The sequence below is a fragment of the Schistocerca cancellata genome, chromosome 8, assembly GCF_023864275.1.
Source record: "Schistocerca cancellata isolate TAMUIC-IGC-003103 chromosome 8, iqSchCanc2.1, whole genome shotgun sequence".
Lineage (NCBI taxonomy): Eukaryota > Metazoa > Arthropoda > Insecta > Orthoptera > Acrididae > Schistocerca > Schistocerca cancellata.
In genome coordinates, this window is record NC_064633.1 from 596,684,215 (window position 1) to 596,703,408 (window position 19,194).

General features: G+C 42.0%; 1 protein-coding gene across 1 annotated transcript in view; it reads right to left on the minus strand.

Annotated features, from left to right (window-relative positions):
- LOC126095055 (probable cytochrome P450 6a13) overlaps positions 1-18,147 on the minus strand; it is a 56,671-nt gene extending 38,524 nt beyond the window's left edge. Inside the window, exons 1-3 of the mRNA XM_049909739.1 lie at positions 18,020-18,147; positions 8,716-9,062; positions 3,316-3,666 (exon numbers count right to left, since the gene is read on the minus strand). Of these exons, the coding sequence (XP_049765696.1) occupies positions 3,316-3,666; positions 8,716-9,051 (687 nt within the window). The 5' untranslated portion in view covers positions 9,052-9,062; positions 18,020-18,147. The remainder of the gene's footprint in view (positions 1-3,315; positions 3,667-8,715; positions 9,063-18,019) is intronic.
- Between the last annotated feature and the right edge of the window lie 1,047 nt (positions 18,148-19,194).

Genomic DNA, 19,194 nt, shown 5'->3' on the forward strand with positions numbered 1-19,194 from the left:
GTCTCTAGCAGTCTAAATGTTCTTTGAACCAAGCTGTGAAATTTCTGCGTGTTTGCCCGATATAATATTTATTACATTGGCTCCAGGTAATTTTGTAAATGCCAGCTGCATCAAGACTTGTATCTGGTGGTTTTATATTGTGAGTAAGCTTCCTACTTAGGTTGTTTTTGATGCTGAAGCTGAATTTTACTTCTGCGTTTTCGAAAAGTCTTGCTAATGACATCGGAAATCAGTGCCAAAATACAATGTGCAGTAGTGTAAAATTACTCAATAGCTCCTCCATTACACCGGTGATGCAAGTGAAGCTGCAAGGTGATGAAGTCGTAAGTGATTAACTGTCATGAAAAAGCCTTTCACGATATTTTCGCACCACACAACTGATGAAAAACTGTCTGCATCCTATGGCTGTGATATAACACATAATCAACCACAAGGGAAAAGAACCATCAGAAGATATCACTGACATCGACTTCTGGCTATCCAATGCCTCCCTTCCCCCCAAATGCCACACCAGCCACTACAGTAACAAAGAATGGACAAAGAGTTAGATCTTAATCTAGATTAAGACGGTTTATTTTTAAGTAACATTTCTCTATATGTATGTATAAAAGCCTGAAGATGAACAGAATATGTTCGAAACGCGTTGTATTATGTTAGACTAAGTATAAAACAAAAAATTTGAAAGTGACTAGTAGCGGAACCAGTAAATAAATAATTATTAAATACAGTCAGGGTTCATGAACGTAGCCATTATGGCCGAAAGTAAGCTACTCTTGAAAATACAATTCTGTAAGAATTTTGTAAGAAGCTGTCAGTTGTGAGATTGGGCGGTAGTTGTTAACATCACACGTGAGATACACTGAAGCGCCAAACACAACTAGTGGAGGCATGCGTACTCAAATACAGACATATGTAAAAAGGCGCTGCGGCCGGCCACGCCTATATAAGACAAAAAGTGTCTAGATCGGTTACTGCTGCTACAAAGGGAGGTTATCAAGGTGTAAGAGAGTTTAAATGTGGTGTTATAGTCGTCACAGGACCGATGGGACACAGCATCTCCAAGGTAGCATCTCCGTACGTCCATTTCGCGAGTGTACCGTGAATATAATAAGTCACGGCTGCAAAATACTAACGCGAATTCTTTACAAACGAATGGAAAAACTGGTAGAAACTGACCTCTGGGAAGATCAGTTAGGATTCCGTAGAAATATTGGAACACGTCAGGCAATACTGGCCCTACGACTTATCTTAGAAGCTAGATTAAGAAAAGGTAAACCTACGTTTCTAGCATCTGTAGACTTAGAGAAAGCTTTCGACAATGTCGACTGGAATACTCTCTTTCAAATTCTGAAGGTGGCAGGGGTAAAATACAGGGAGCGAAAGGCTATTTACAGTCTGTACAGAAACCAGATGGCAGTTATAAGAGTCGAGGGACATGAAAGGGAAGCAGTGGTTGGGAAAGGAGTGAGACAGGGTTGTAGCCTATCCCTGATGTTATTCAATCTGTACATTGAGCAGGCAGTAAAGGAACCAAAGAAAAATTCGGAGAAGGTATTAAAATCTATGGAGAACAAACAAAAACTTTAAGGTTATCCGATGGCATTGTAATTCTGTCAGAGACAGCAAAGGATTTGCAAGAGCAGTTGAATGGAATGGACAGTGTCTTGAACATATATAAGATGAACATCAACAAAAGCAAAACGAGGATGATGGAATGTAGTCGAATCAAGTCGAGTGATGCTGAGGGAATTAGATTAGGAAATGAGACACTTAAAGTAGTAAAGGAGTTTTGCTATTTGGGGAGGAAAATAACTGATGATGGTCGAAGAAGAGAGGATATTAAATGTAGACTGGCAATGGCAAGGAAGAAGAGAAATTTGTTAACGTCGAGTATGGATTTAAGTGTCAGGAAGTCGTTTCTGAAAGTATTTGTGTGAAGTGTAGCCATGTAGAGAAGTGAAACATGGACGATAAATAGTTTGGACAAGAAGGAGGAGGTATTGAATAGAATTGGGGAGAAGAGGAGTTTGTCGCACAACTCGACTAGAAGAAGGGATCGGTTGGTAGTACATGTTCTGAGGCATCAAGGGATCACCAATTTAGTATTGGAGGGCAGCGTGGAGGGTAAAAATCGTAGAGGGAGACCAAGAGATGAATACACTAAGCAGATTCAGAAGGATGTAGGTTGCAATAGGTACTGGGATATGAATAAGCTTTCATTGGATACAGTAGCATGGAGAGCTGCATCAAACCAGTCTCAGGACTGAAGACCACAACAACAACAACATCAAATCTTCGACATCGCTGCCAGGCCCGTCAACACCGACATTGGACTGTTGATCACTGGAAACATGTTGCCTGATCTGAGGAGTCTCGTTACAAATTGTATCGATAGGATGGACATGTGCACGGGTATGATGACAACCTCATGAGTCCATGGACACTGTATGTCAGCAGGGGACAGTTCAAGCCGGTGGACGCTCTGTAACGGTATGGGAAATGTGCAGTTGGAGTGATACGAGACCCCTGATACGTCTAGATACGACTGCGTCAGGCGACACGTACGTAAGCATCCTTTCTGATCTCCAGCATCCATTCATGTCCATTGGGCATTCCGACGGACTTGGGCAATTCCAGCAGGACAATGCAACACCCCGTACGTCCAGAATTGCTGCAGAGTGGCTCTTCTGAGTTTAAACACATCTGCTAGCGGCCAAATTCGGCAGATATGAACTTTATTGAGCGTATCTCTGACACCCTGCAACCTGATGTTCAGAAGAGATCTCCATCCTGTAGTACTGTTACGGATTTGTGGACAGCCCTGCAGGATTGATGGTGCCAATTCCCTCCAGCACTAATTCAACATTAGTCGAGCCCATGCCACGTCTTGTTGGCGCACTTCTGGGTGCTCTCGGGAACCCTACACAATATTAGGCAGTTGCATTAATTTCTTTGGCGTTTCAGTGCAGCTGAATGTGAAACGGCCGATCCTAGTATGGAAGAACGACCAGCTTTAAATATTATGGATAAGTAACTGGCCTCTAATAACATTCCACTAGCCTCGGAGACACTACACAAGTTTCCCAACAGTTATCCCGAGTTGACGCAGAAGTGTCTCCGCTCGGTATGGTACCATGTTGCTGCTCACAGGTGAAGCACCTGGTTGTAATTAACAACAATAGGGGCTAGAAGCGAAAGGGGTATAGTCAGCAGACTAAGATAAGATATTTCAATGTTTAGGACTTATATTAGGAAATATAAAACAGACTCGATGGTTAGTAATGTTGATCTCATTAACGAGCATTTGTACGTTACCAGTACAAAATTGAAGAGTGTTCGTATGGGCGAGGTGAAGACGCTGCGCCCCATCTTTCGGAACTCGGACTCGGGGTCGCGCAGCGAGTTGCACTGGATGCCGAAGGCGCAGGTGCCGATGACGTCAGTGGTGAACCTGGCGTTCCACTCCTTGATCTCCACCTCCTGGCGGCCCTCGGCGAGCGGCTGCAGCACGGCGACCATCTCGCGCGCGCACGCCTCCATCAGCGGGAACATGAGCCGCATCTTGCCCGACGTGAACGTCGGCGTCAGTTTGGTGCGCAGGGCGCGCCACCGCGGCCCGCTCAGGTTGAACAGGTGAGCGCTCAGCGGGTCGTGCTTCTCGTCCACCTGTTCACAACGAGCAAGCCGGCCGACCAATCAGCGCCCGAGTTCCTTCCACACTACGTGCCGAGTCCCACAACTTATTGGACTCGCCAACGGTAGTAAACTACAGCCACACTCTTCATAATCTGAACATTGGTTTTAGTATCTGCTTACACTGGAATGCACAGGGTGGTCAGAAACAGTTTCTAAAGCTTCGAAGGACGTTGCAAGGGAGATTGTGCTCAGAAGTAATTCCCAAGGAAAAAAAAATCCATCCCCTGCACATTTTCCGAGTTTTTAGCCAGTCAGGTTGTAGGGACCGAAAATTCAAGCAGCCTGTCAGACAGGGTAGCCAAACGTGCTCCTCAATCAGTTTCCCCAAACCGAACGAATGTAGCGTTTGCTCACCCAGCCTAAATTTATCACTTCAGAAAAAGGCATATTGTAATTGGCAACGAGCATTTCAACAACTAGAAACACATGTCGGTGCGTTACCGCTTGTTATCGCGTGCAATTAAAACTGATTCAGTGCTAAATAGCTCGGAGACGGTGCAGTGTATCGGATTTTTTTCTTGACCCTACCAAAAGCGTTCTCTTTTAAAATTTAAACGTCTTAAAACTTTATTTTAACGTTTTTTTTCGTCAGAGGTACTATAACATTATTTGTTTATGCTTAATTTAAAATTTTATAATTTTTACTTTAAATTTTTCGCATATTGGTACTATATTTACTACAGATGTAAAGAGTACAATACTAGAGGTTGAAGTTATTTGCATTGTATATGAGTAACGTATGTAAAATACTACGTAAATTGTTAATAACGTTAAATAATTTTGTGATGACATTTTGTTTTTAAAAATATTTGTGTGTATAAACTGTTCATGTTGATGCATATTTGACAATTGTTAGAAATAGTCACCCTTAGGAACAATGTAACTAATAGGTGTTATGTAAAAGCCAGTGTACTTTCGTTTGAAACGAAAGTGGCTCTGGGGAGTGGAAAAGGTGGCAGGTGGGAACTGACGCACTTCTTAGAGCAAGTGTGGGAAGTAAGTAATACAGTCTGCAGACAGCAGTGATTGAAGCAACACCCTTGTGGAGCAGGATAAGCTTAGCATGCAAATTTACACAAAATTGCCTCGGATGAAGATTGCAAACGGCTTACGGCATACCTGCGAGTTGTTGGGCTACTGTATATAAAAGTGAATGACGCCAAGAAGAGACAATGAGCCGATGCAGCAAGATACTTGCAAGCTAGACTGTGGGTAGTGTAGCCGCTATAATTGTTCGCCACACCAAAAAGTACAGACACCAGGTAAGATTTATTTGTGTTTTATTTTTGTACAGCGTGAACCATTAATTTAAACTGTGTTTTAATAATCATTCTTGAACTTTAAAGAAACTGGTTCACCCTGTTATCTCATCCTGATCGTACACCTACATACGGTTGGTTCCTGGTTTGACTAATGCGAGTACCCTGTTTTACAGACTTATGAAGTGCCAAGTTAATATAAAGGGGCACCATTTAAATCATTTTTGCGTAAATAATGAAAAAGGTTCTTGAAGCGAAAGTGTTACAGTAAACGTTTGCTTACATAAAATTCATTCAGAGTGAAGCCAAGTTACTAGAATCTGTTAAGTGACTATACAGAACTAGTTCAAAGAGTAGTAGCTTTTGAAAGTAAACTACAATATGAAAGAGGTTTTCTTGAATTGAAATGCTCAGTATAAAATGTTTGTGCTTTAGTACCTAAGTATTTTAATATTTAAGTTTGTTGATTATGGTAAGTGCTTTTCCAAAAGTCCTCCCTGGCCAAATTTTTTTAGCTTCCTTGAAGTTATCTACTGGACTTTTCCTCTTTTGAAAATGTAATGTATAAGGGTGTAGTCCAATATTGTTTATCTGGAGTAATATTTATTTGAGGAACCAAATTAAACAGTAGCAAGAAACAAGGCAAAATTCATACTTACGCTTTTCCAATACTTCACTGTTTCATTGCCTGGGTAGGCTGCCGACCATTAGTACATGTTATAAACCACCATATGAACTTGCAACTGAGTTGTCCTAGCTTTAATATAATATTATTCTTACAGCGTTTCTTTCCACCCTCTGGGTAAGATCTTAGGAAAATCATTGAATAATCTGATTTACTTATTCACAAGAGACAACACACGGTCAAATCTTGTAAAAGGGATAACTCTATTGATTAGCTTTTCCTATTAACAGGACTATTCTTCAATAGTGTACTTTATTTGGAAACTAAACTAAATTTAGTAGAAGGGTTATACGTAGCAACATAGGCACAGTGTTTTGTGTTATTTAGGTAAGAGAATACTAAACTACAATAGTTGTGGTAGGGCTATAGTACCATTGTAGCATGACGGCGAGATATATACCGGGTGATCATAATGTCAGTATAAATTTGAAAACTGAATAAATTGCGGAATAATGTAGATAGAGAGGTACAAACTGACACACATGCTTGGAATGACATGGGGTTTTATTAGAACCAAAAATGTACAAAAGTTCAAGAAATGTCCGACAGATGGCGCTTCATCTCATCAGAATAGCAATAATTAGCATAACAAAGTAAGACTAAGCAAAGATGATGTTCGCCGGCCGGAGTAGCCGAGCGGTTCTAGGCGCTTCAGTCTGGAACCGCGCGACCGCCACGGTCGCAGGTTCGAATCCTGCCTCGGGCATGGATGTGTGTGATGTCCTTAGGTTAGTTAGGTTTATGTAGTTCTAAGTTCTAGGGGACTGATGACCTCAGCTGTTAAGTCCCATAGTGCTCAGAGCCATTTGGACCAAAGATGATGTTCTTTAGATGAAATGCTCAATATGTCCACCATCATTCCTCAGCAATAGCTGTAGTCGAGGAATAGTGAACAGCGCTGTAAAGCATGTCCGGAGTTATGGTGACACATTGGTGTCGGATGTTGTCTTTCACCATCCCTAGAGATGTCGGTCGATCACGATACACTTGCGACTTCAGGTAACCCCAAAGCCAATGATCGCATGGACTGAGGTCTGGGGATCTGGGAGGCCAAGCATGACGAAAGTGGCGGCTGAGCACACGATCATCACCAAACGACGCGCGCAAGAGATCTTTCAGGCGTCTAGCAATATGGGGTGGAGCGCCAACCTGCATAAACATCGTACGTTCCAGCAGGTGTTTATCAACCAGGCTGTGGATGATGCGATTCTGTAACATATCGGAGAACCTCTCACCCGTCACGGTAGCAGTTACAAAACCAGAATCACGCATTTCCTTGAGGAAAAAAGGCCTGATAACGGTAGATGTGGTAAATCCAACCCATACCATGCCTTTCTCGTCGTGGAATGGAGTTTGCACGACAGTTATAGGATATTCGGTAGCCCAAATTCTGCAATTGTGGGCGTTGACAGACCCTCGGAGCGTGAAATGAGCTTCGTCGGTCCACAACACGTTACTCAACCAATCGTCATCTTCCGCCATCTCTTGAAACGCCCACACCGCAAATGCCCTCCGCTTCACTAAATCGCCAGGTAACAGTTCATGATGCCAATGGATTTCGTACGGATAGCATCGGAGGGTACGCCTAAGTGCCAACCAAATGGTAGTGTATGGAATGCCGGTGCGCCGTGCGACTGCACGAGCGCTGACTTCCCCGTGCATAGACGAACCCGCTACAGTCTCCATTTCTTCCTGAACTGTCTCAACAGCATTACGCCTTGTGCTCCGTCGGCCACTACGGGGTCTATCGTCTACACAACCCGTGGCTTCGAACTTCGAAATCATTCTCGCCATAGCTGCATTGGCCAACGGACCTTTACCCGTTCGAATCGCCTTCGTAGGGCGATAGGATCGTAACGCTGAAGTAGCACATTCCCCATTCTGATAATACAGCTTCACTAAAAGCGCATTTTCAGGTAACGTCAATATGCTGCGACTGCTGGCGCATCTCATTCTCTCTCTTTTATTTTTCTTTATTGTGATTTCATTCCCCTGCCCCATATGGGCAGGGGAGGGCTTTCAGCGGCACAATCCGCCACTCTTCAGCCAAGTGACATGACAACTAAAACAAGAATAAATTGCTGCATATATAAGGCGATGAAAAAGGGGAACATAAAACAGGGTAAAGGGAGGAAATGGAGGTAAAAATAGACTGACATGGAGACGTTCATGGGGGACAGTTAAAAAAGTCACCAGAAGATAAAAAAAAACGCAGTTGGTGATTCTTAAAACACAGAGAAGACACTGAATGGACAAGCACAGGTTAAAAGTCGGCCACAGTATTAAAAACACACCAGAACAACACACTTAACACCCACTTGTAGCACACACGACGAAGAATTAAAACTGCCAGGTGGGACCTACCAAGGGAAAGGTCAGAGAGGATGGAAAAGGAGGGGAGAGCAAGGGGCAGCAGGGGAAGCGGCGATTCTCTCTCTCTCATTACAGCTCTTTTTATACACGATTGTCATGCGCAGTCACTGCTCTCCTGCGCCATCTGTCGGACATTTTGTGAACTTTGTTTTCTTTTTATTTTTTTTTTGGCTCTAATAAAACCCCATGTCATTCCAATCATGCAGAGGCATCGCTTACAAATCACAGGCAAGAGGCAAATCATCCATCACAATATACACAAATCGTGTGTGGAAAATCCAAGCTGATTCAAAGAAGTCAGTAAAAACAACGCTCTTGGTCTGTCAACGTCTGCTGCGTGTTTTTCAAGACCCAGACCCGCATCATAGATATACTTTTATCACAAACAAAAACGTGCATTTGGCCTATTTTTGCTTTCCAAATAACAACCTCTTTTAGCCCGCATCTCGCTTCCCACGCCCGGGTTCCCGGGTTCGATTCCTGGTGGGGTCAGGGATTTTCTCTGCCTCGTGATGGCTGGGTGTTGTGTGCTGTCCTTAGGTTAGTTAGGTTTAAGTAGTTCTAAGTTCTAGGGGACTGATGACCGCAGCATTTAAGTCCCATAGTGCTCAGAGCCATTTTTTGAACAACCTCTTAGAGCGAAGAATGAATAAACTAAGGATAGAATATCAGCTGGCGTGTAGTGCCTCATGCCCTTCTTACCTTGAGGCCCCTGTGCTGGAAGTGTCCGAAGTCTTTGACGAGACAGCTCTTGATGAGTTCCGGGTCTCTGATGAGAAGCGCCGGCCTCAGAGACATGAAGACGCCGCCGAAAGGGTGAGGCTCGAGGCGCCAGTACAGCTCCTGCATGCCTTCGCCGAAGTTCTTGCGGTTCAGAATCATGTCCTTAAAGTTGCCGAACGCAGATTCCGGTTCCAGAGACGGGACTCCGCGCCGCTTCCAGTATCCGTACATCCACTTGCAGGCGAGGAAGAGCAGGGCGGCCACGAATGCCGCAGCAGCCGCCGCGTCGCCCAGGAGGGACCCGGTCAGCGACATGGTGCGAAACTCTGCGGAAACGATGCGGGCGGCGTTAGCACTGCATTATGTAGACCAAGGAGACTGCCACGTGAGGAATTACCTTTACTACACTACTGGCCATTAAAACTGCTACATCACGAAGATGACGTGCTACAGGCGCGAAATTTAACCGACAGGAAGACGAAGCTGTGATATGCAAATGATTAGCCTTTCAGAGCATTCACACACAGTTAGAGCCGGTTGTGAGACCTACATCGTGCTGACATGAGGGAAGTTTCCAACCGATTTCTCATACACAAACAGCAGTTGACCGGCGTTGCATGGTGAAACGTTGTTGTGATGCCTCGTGTAAGGAGAAGAAATGCGTACCACCACGTTTCCGACTTTGATAAAGGTTGGATTGCAGCCTATCGAGATTGCGGTTTATCGTATCGCGACATTGCTGCTTGCCTTGGTCGAGATCCAATGACTGTTAGCAGAATACGGAATCGGTGGCTTCGGAAGGGTAATACGGAACGCCGTGCTGTATCCCAACGACCTCGTATCACTAGCAGTCGAGATGACAGGCATCTTATCCGCATGGCTGTAACGGATCGTGCAGCCACGTCTCGATCCCTGAGTCAGCAGATGTAAGACAACAAATCTGCACGAACAGTTCAACAACGTTAGCAGCAGCACGGACTATTAGCTCGGAGACCATGGCTGCGGTTACCCTTGACGCTGCATGGTGTACTCAACATCGAACCTGGGTGCACGAATGGCAAAACGTCATTTTTTTTGCATGGATCCAGGTTCTGTTTACAGCATCATGATGGTCGCATCCGTGTTTGGTGACATCGCGGTGAACGCACATTCGAAGAGTGTATTCGTCATCACCATACTGGCATATCACCCGGCGTGATAGTATGGGGTGCCGTTGGTTACTCGTCTCGGTCACCTCTTGTTCGCATTGACGGCACTTTGAACAGTGATCGTTACATTTCAGATATGTCACGACCCGTGGCTCTACGCTTCATTCGATCCCTGCGAAACCCTACATTTCAGCAGGATAATGCACGACCGCGTGTAGCAGGTCCTGTACGGGCACTTCTGGATACAGAAAATGTTTGACTGCTGCCCTGGCCAGGACATTCCCCATATCTCTCACCAATTGAAAACGTCAGGTCAATGGTGGCCGAGCAACTGGCTCGTCACAATACACCAGTCACTACTCTTGATGAACTGTGGTATCGTGTTGAACCTGCCTGGGCAGCTGTACCTGTATACGCCATCCAAGCTCTGTTTGACTCAATGCCCAGGCGTATAAAGGCCGTTATTATGGCCAGAGATGGTTGTTTCGGGTACTGATTTCACAGGATCTATGCACCCAAATGGCGTGAAAATGTAATCTCATGTCAATTCTAGTATAATATATTTGTCCATTGAATACCCGTTTATCACCTGCATTTCTTCTTGGTGTAGCAATTTTAATGGCCAGTAGTGTACTATCGTTCGTAATAGAACCATCACATGCGTTGCCATAGGTATTTCGTAATTAATAAACATGTTAAGTATGAATTTACATTTGAGTATGTAATGTATGTGGGCAATGTGTTCTTGCTTAAAATACGCGATATACTCCGGACGTTTCATACAAAATTTTCGTTTTCATTCATTTCGTATATCTTCATTTTCTAACTGCAGAGGCTTTATTTATATTTTTCGTTGTGTTAATTCTCATCCAAATTATTGAACACGCCCCAAATTTGTATCAAGATAAAGTTCCATTTTCAATATTTTTAATAGTTATTAGTGTGAAACTTCCTAGCACATTAAAACTGTGTGCTGGACCGTGACTCGCACTTGGTACATTTGCCTTTCACGGGTATGTGCTCTGTCATCTGAGCTACCCAACCACGACTCATGATCCGTCCTCAAAGCTTCAATTCTGCCATTACCTCGTCTCCTAGCAGCCAGGTACTGGCAGAATTGAAGCCGTGAGGACGGACCATGAGTCGTGCTTGCGTAGCTCAGATGGTAGAGCACATGCCCGTGAAAGGCAAAGATCCGGAGTTCCAGTCTCGGTCCAGCACACAGTTTTAATCTGCCAGAATGTTTCATATCAGCGCACATAACGCCGCAGAGTGAAAATCTCATTCTGGAATTATTATTATATTCACAATGCTTTCATATTGCACTTCATTTATTTGCCACCGTAAAGCACCCGCTAAGTTACTTGTGGCCGATAAATGCAGTGTCGAGTTTCTTTAGTATGCCCACGTGTCAAATTAAAATTATTTCAAGAAATTTAAGTACTAAATTGTTTCAGGGTTTAAGCATTGTTGTTGTGGTCTTCAGTCCTGAGACTGGTTTGATGCAGCTCTCCATGCTACTCTATCCTGTGCAAGCTTCTTCATCTCCCAGTACCTACTGCAACCTACATCCTTCTGAATCTGCTTAGTGTATTCATCTCTTGGTCTCCCCCTACGATTTTTACCCTCCACGCTGCCCTCCAATACTAAATTGGTGATCCCTTGATGCCTCAGAACATGTCCTACCAACCGATCCCTTCTTCTGGTCAAGTTGTGCCACAAACTTCTCTTCTCCCCAATCCTATTCAATACCTTCTCATTAGTTATGTGATCTACCCATCTAATCTTCAACATTCTTCTGTAGCACCACATTTCAAAAGCTTCTATTCTCTTCTTGTCCAAACTATTTACCGTCCATGTTTCACTTCCATACATGGCTACACTCCATACAAATACTTTCAGAAACGACTTCCTGACACTTAAATCTATACTCGATGTTAACAAATTTCTGTTCCTCATAAACGTTTTCCTTGCCATTGCCAGTCTACATTTTATATCCTCTCTACTTCGACCATCATCAGTTATTTTGCTCCCCAAATAGCAAAACTCCTTTACTACTTTAAGTGTCTCATTTCCTAATCTAATACCCTCAACATCACCCGACTTAATTCGACTACATTCCATTATCCTCGTTTTGCTTTTGTTGATGTTCATCTTATATCCTCCCTTCAAGACACCATCCATTCCGTTCAACTGCTCTTCCAAGTCCTTTGCTGTCTCTGACAGAATTACAATGTCATCAGCGAACCTCAAAGTTTTTATTTCTTCTCCATGGATTTTAATTCCTACTCCAAATTTTTCTTTTGTTTCCTTCACTGCTTGCTCAATTAAGCATTATGAGTTGCGAATTTTCTAATAAACCTTGGAACATTTAATACATCAGTCCCTCACTCTTGTTTTTCACAGGCTGTGTTTTATTAGTGTGCCTCCACATGTAACTATCATACAGCTCCTCTGTTTTATTATTGATTTATAAAGTAAGAGATCAGAGGATATTAGGTGGCTAACAAACTGTTTAAAGAACGGAAACCAAGTGTCAGAGTGAGGAAGTAACTTTTTACCGGTTGAGCCATCACCTGCAGCTCCTGAGAGCAGGAGAGCACGCGCGAGAGAAAGGAGGGAGGGAGGGAGACTTTTAAAATCGGAATTCATTTACTTCTGGTTACACTGGCAAATCTGTCTGGTCACTGTGGTTTTAAAACAGCATACCCAACCGTCTTATTATTAGTGTGCTGACATTTAGTTTTTCTTCTAAAGATTTCTATTGATGAGCAGGATGACTTCTTGTATTTTTTAAATATTCTACTTACCTGTGAACTTTTTTGACGACTGGTTTGATTAGAAAATGAATGATTTCCAAATAATATGTGGTCTCTTAATTTATGTACGAGTCTCTTTGAAGATACATATACTCACTAAATTCTGCGGTGAATAACTTTACTACGTTTCCATGTAGCCATTGGAAGTCGAAATGAAAGAAGTATTTATATTTCAGTGACTTCACATATAGCTACAGGCACTCGAAAGTGAGGGACCACAGAATCTTTTAAAAGCATTCAGAGTCTACTAGAAACTGTTGTCAGTAGAACTGTACCTTGAAAGTACGTTCCTCCGCAAATGACTTACAAACGTCTGAGTCTATCACCATTTCTCCAAGCTTTCGATTGCGAGTGTAAAATGCAATTTTGATCAATTACATTATCATTAGGTGTCTGAGTCTATCACCTTTTCTCCAAGCTTTCGATTGCGAGTGGAAAATGCAATTTTGATCAATTACATTATCATTAGTTTCTAAAAATTGCCGTTTTAGCTGCATATGTGCTTGCTCTAATCAGAGATATTCTTACGATAATCATAAAATTTCGCGTCTGTAGCCTGACACGTTCTAAAGCAGTATGAGCAAGTATCATTAAAATAAGATTCCTTTTAAACAAAATTATGTATGTTTTTCGTCATTAATATTTTAAATGATTTCATAAATACCAACTGTATAAGCAGCTGCGACGAAAATAGTTCTCGAAATAAAAAATTAGTCTTATTTTGTAAATAAATGTCAGCAACGAGTAACCGTTAAGTTCGTTTTTAATATTCAAAATATATTTCGGTTAGTACTGTTCACACTCAAGCAGTATATTCCTCATTGCTTCATCTGAGTTGTTTCCTATAGTATCTAAATCTACTTGAATTACACTTCCATGGCAGATGATGAAAAACACAATCAGTACACCCAAATGACTCCTCTACAGCTTCTCTCGGCAGCAGAGCGTGGGGAAAGACGTAAATGCTTCCATCTAAGCTCTTGTTTTTCCTTATTTCGAGGCGATATTCACGCGTCCGTGTCAAAGTGGAAGCGAACAAAATCCTCTTATTTTAGCACTTGTGAATAACAGTTGTAAACAGCAATCGAGTCGCCCTCTCTTTTTGTATATCTTTTGTCAGTCTTATCTGTTAAGGATTCCATAATGTCCAACAACATTCTGGCAGATGACGCACATCAATAATATCTCTTTAGTTCTGTACGAATTCTGACGGAATAGCAATTTGATCTATCATAAAAAGAAGGTATAAAAGAGTTGGAAAAAATAACATACTACTAAAAACTGGCCTCTGATATCACATCCATTGCAGTAGCGACTGATATAAGCAGTTCTAGCTATAATTATGATCGAGTATTTGTTGCTTCGTAATGGAAATGACGTAGCACAAAAGATCACAATTGAAGTGTCATAAATATACCAACAGAAGATGAATATCTGCGAAACATATTTTGACAACTAAAAACTGTCATACTAGTGAATGGTTATGAGTATATATTCGTGTACAAGATGCTACAAGCTTACAGTCAGGGATCAAGCCCACCCATCAGTGTTGTGTTTAAGAACTAATCTCCAATGGCGTAGGTCAACAAAAGAACAAATATTAACAATTGCGGGATTGAAATAAATTAGCAGCTGCGTATACACTCTGCAAGCCACTGTTCACTGTGTAGCAGAGGCAATTTTGTACCAACACTAGGCATCTTCTGGCCTACTCCATTCTCCTATTAAACAAGAGAAAGCTAACTGTGTGTGTGTGTGTGTGTATGTGTGTGTGAGTGTGTGTGTGTCTGAGTACGTGTGTGTGTGTGTGTGGTGGTGTTTGGTGAGGGGGGGGGGGGGGAGTGAGAGTTTTCTCTATTACCCTGTTCTATTGATGCCCGCGCGAACTATACGATACTGTCAGCCGAATTGTATTTGCTCCCTCAACTCTGCATCCACATCGACATTCATAATCTTCAAACCACTGTGTACTGCATGAAAGAGGATACTTCTCATTGAACTAGCCATTATTGCTTCTTCCTGCTGTCTGCATATACCGAAGAGGTTTTCGCGCAAACTACGTCGTGTTTCAGAGAAAAATTCCCATTTCAGGTCCCTGAGATTTTACGCTTTTGTACACCTCGCACGTACGAGTTACTAACGTAGCAGAGCATCCCTGAATTCATTAGACGTCTGGTGTCAAGGTTTCTTGAGGAGGACCCTAATTCCCCGAAACAATTAAAATTAGACGAGAATGGTCTTGTAGGCAATTTCCTTTGCAGTTTCATCGTCTTACAAAAACTCTCAGTCTCTCAGTCTTCCATTCACATTCTCTAATAGTGTTTTACGTGTTCCTCTTATTTATAGTAACTTGTTATATTACGCACTAAGTAACGAAACTGGATTAGGGACCCATTGTGCTGCCCATTAATCTAGTAATCAGATTCTGTCTGATTGTTACTGTTATAGGCAATATACCACAGTATTAATACTTGAACATCGAAAATTGAGGTCTTGATTTAACATTAGTTATAATAGGAGGCCGATGAAAGTTACATAATTCAAAAGATACTTTGTCATAGATGTGCGCGAAAGCAAATCATGTGTGTAAGGAATCTTTATGAGTGGTGAAAGGATACAGGCAAACTCACTTGAGAAATGTTTTTCTCAGTCTCCCACACGCTACCAAATTCTACCCCGCGTACTGATCGGGTGCTGTGATAGAAATGACACATGGAAGTAAAAACGTTTCGGGAAATCTCATTTTAGGGCCGTTCACGTTTAAATTCTGCAGATGGTTGATCTGCAGTAACACATTCATACCCAATACTACAATGCAACAACAGCTAGGTCACTGATGGGGTCACCAGTGGAATACAAAACATCGTATTGACGAAGCCTTCAGGAGCAACACAGACCATACATATCTTTCTTCATTGGCGTCGTTTTTTCGCTTGCTTTTATCTAAGAATAAGCAGATGTAGTTGTGTGCTCATTTGCCACTACAGTGTAATACATACGGTCACGACACTCTCTGGCGCAAAAGTTGTATCCGCGTGACAGCTGGAACGATACTCGGCCTCCAGTCAGTGAGAAAGCGTGCTACTTGAGGATAATGTTTGTTTTTAATTATTTTCTGTTTATTTAAGGGAGCAGCTGTCCTATTCTTGAGCTCCAGCCGTTAGTAAGCTAGCAAAAGAGACACGAATTATCGTGAAACACGTGTAAAAAAAGCCGAATCGCACTGATTCAATGATGTGAGCTGCAACTTATTCATGAAGGAATACTTTCGAGTATGTCTGTATTTGCTGCTTAATCAGCTGAAAGTAAGAGAATTTAAACACATTTCGTGCATATATATCTGTTATTCTCTGTCGTTATTACCATAGGCCCTTTCCTTAAATTTTTTTTAATAGAATTCAATTATACAACATTTCTTACACTTCACTCGACTTTCAAACACATGAGTATTACGGTAAATGCAGTTACTTTTGCTTCAGTGGCGAATGTTTGTGGCTCAAATTTAGAAACAGTTGTGGAAATGGATTCTCCAGTGCTGCAAAACTGTTTTACTCCATTTGACGACTTATTATCACGATTGCATGGTTTTCCCTTAAGCTACAGTTGTGGTGGCTTATCTGGTACATTAAATAATGTAGGTATTTTATTAGATATAAGTTTCCTACGCTCCACATTCATTGATTTGGCTGAGAGCGTGCCGAACAAAACTCCGCTTTGTTGAATAGATACGCAAAGTTATTCTGTAAAATGTCAGGTCTTCCGGTGCGTACTAACAATTCTTTGTTACTAAAGGAAAACGACACTATTAAGGTAACGTGTGTACGTTGCAAGAGAATCGAAAATAAACTGTCTCGTAATGCACCGTTTCGTATATCCCAGGGTTCTTAGGAAACTAAATAATCACAACAGTGGTGTACTTTTTTAGCTATTGTCGATATTTGAAGGAACTACATACACTCCCAAATTTTAAAAACTATGTTAGAAATCAATGTAAACGTTATTATTTACACTTATTCAATATCGTATTCAGAAGTGTCTCTTGCTGGCCGAATGGGGCCCTGCTATCGTTGTGGATAACAAAAACGGTACGCAGTGTCACCACTGTTTTGTTCTACTGTGTTTGCCTCCGTTACCACAAAATTGGAAGTAAGGTCCTAATTTTCAATTTCTTCCTTTTAAATAGCCACAGCTTTCCTTATTAAATGGAAACTATATTTGTTTTAGGTTATGCCTCGAAGAAGAAGACTAACGAGTCGAACTGAAAGACAAGGAGCTAGAGAGAGACACTTTTTGCGTAGACGAAAAAATTGGAATAATGTGTACATGCATAATGATAATGCTAGTGTTGTTTTGATAGACAAATTCAAACTTGCACCGAACGACATTCCAAATAATTTCGAGAACTACAATTGCGATTTGATGAATTTTCAATTCAGATATAGCAATGTAAAATAATGTCGCACCTGAGGTTACTCCACGTTGTACAAAGTTACTCACTTTATGTTGACACAAGGGAACAGTTGATTTGCCGCCCTTAATACAATATTAATTTTTTTCGATGCACTGTATCGAGGACTAACTTCGAAAGATCGAACAGTTAAAGAGAAATCAAAGAATTATTTCAGTATTATTCGCAGCTATAACGCAGCATTTGCAGTTCTGATGTTAACATTTCAGACACAGTTTTACTTGACGTGCATCGCATTAAGATATGCGACATTTTTTATGATAGAATACGCATACGAATAGATTCTAATTAATATACTAAAGAATTCGACTTTTGTTACTTTATAAACACAGAAGGTCGAGTTTTCACTGTACGTGAGTTACATTTAACATGCTTACAAAGAGATACTATTCATTACATGGAGTTGAATGTTCGTCCTGGTCGTTCTGCATTTTCGCACGATCTTGAAACTACGATACCTTCCGGCACACTACACTATCTTCACCGAGCAATTTGGGAGCGTTGCTGACCCTATCTGGAAACTCGTTGATGTACATTGAGGACATTAAAGGCCCTATGAGGCTTTCAGGTGGTACTTTCTTTCTGTTGAACATTGACTCTCCAATGAGCCACTTGCATATCAATAGTAAAAAAATTAAGCCAGTCGCTTACCTGTAAATACACTCCGTATGAACGTACCTTTATTATTAATTAATCTACGTTGTGGTATGGCATCGACCGCTATTCCGAAACCTTTTAGTCGGTATAAGCCCGCTCACTTGTATCAATATATGACAGGTACTGTTTCTAAATAATATAAGCAGTAGTTATATGAAAGTACCGTATTCGTCACGTCACATGTCACTGACCTTTAGTTGAAAAGCCTGGATGGTGCTCACCGTCTCGCCCAATGGTAGACCAGTGGAGTACTGTGCCCGCTACCCGCTGCAAGCGGCTATTTGACGGAATTCTTCTGCTGTAATGATGACTTGCGAGTTTCTCGCGGAGGAGTGGACCAAAACTGCAGGCGGTCAGGGTGGGGGTAACCACAGGAAGGACAAACCGGTTATCCTTCCTCTGTGAAGCGGAAGGCCACGGGGCCGCGTAGTCTCGCTGCTCCAAGGTCCACACTCGCCTTCAGTCACGAAACCCAAGTGCTGCGTAACGATGAATCTGAGGCAACATACGGCGAAAGGTGAGAGAGTCCAGCCACCTGAGACTACTCACCGTGACTCAAGTCTAAAGATCATTTATTCCACATCCCTACTCATTGATGATTCAAGTAACATAAATCAGTATTGCAGGAGCCGATAGCAATGGTCATAAGTAATTATATTTTCCTTTTTTTAGCAAGAAAACTAACGAAATTTAGCATAAGATTTTGATGTGCGTAGACAAAGAAGGTATAAATGAGTCAACTGTAAAAACAAAACTTTCACCGACAGATATGTCACATCAGAATACGAACTGTCACCCATGGCTGCACTCACACATCAGTAGTTTTTTTATGATAAGTCATCATGAGTTAGCAACCTATTGTATGTGCAATAATATCAGCTGGCCTCACGTATATGCCAGTTCAGGTAAACATACATCACGATTTACTTCTCCCCACCATCCTCCCCCAACTGCAAAACGTATGGTGGTACTGCACGCACAGTCTCGCTGCCGAGCAGCGTGGGCAAAAATGTGTCAGCTTCTATGCGTAATACAATGTTTACATTATCAACCAAATTTAATAAATTTTTGACATGGTTTATGTTCACTCATCATCATCATCATCACCTTCATCATCATCATCTAAGACTGATTATGCCTTTCAGCATTCAGTCTGGAGCATAGCCCCCCTTATAAAATTCCTCCATGATCCCCTATTCAGTGCTAACGTTGGTGCCTCTTCTGATGTTAAACCTATTACTTCAAAATCATTCTTAACCGAATCCAGGTACCTTCTCCTTGGTCTGCCCCGACTCCTCCTACCCTCTACTGCTGAACCCATGAGTCTCTTGGGTAACCTTGCTTCTCTCATGCGTGTAACATGACC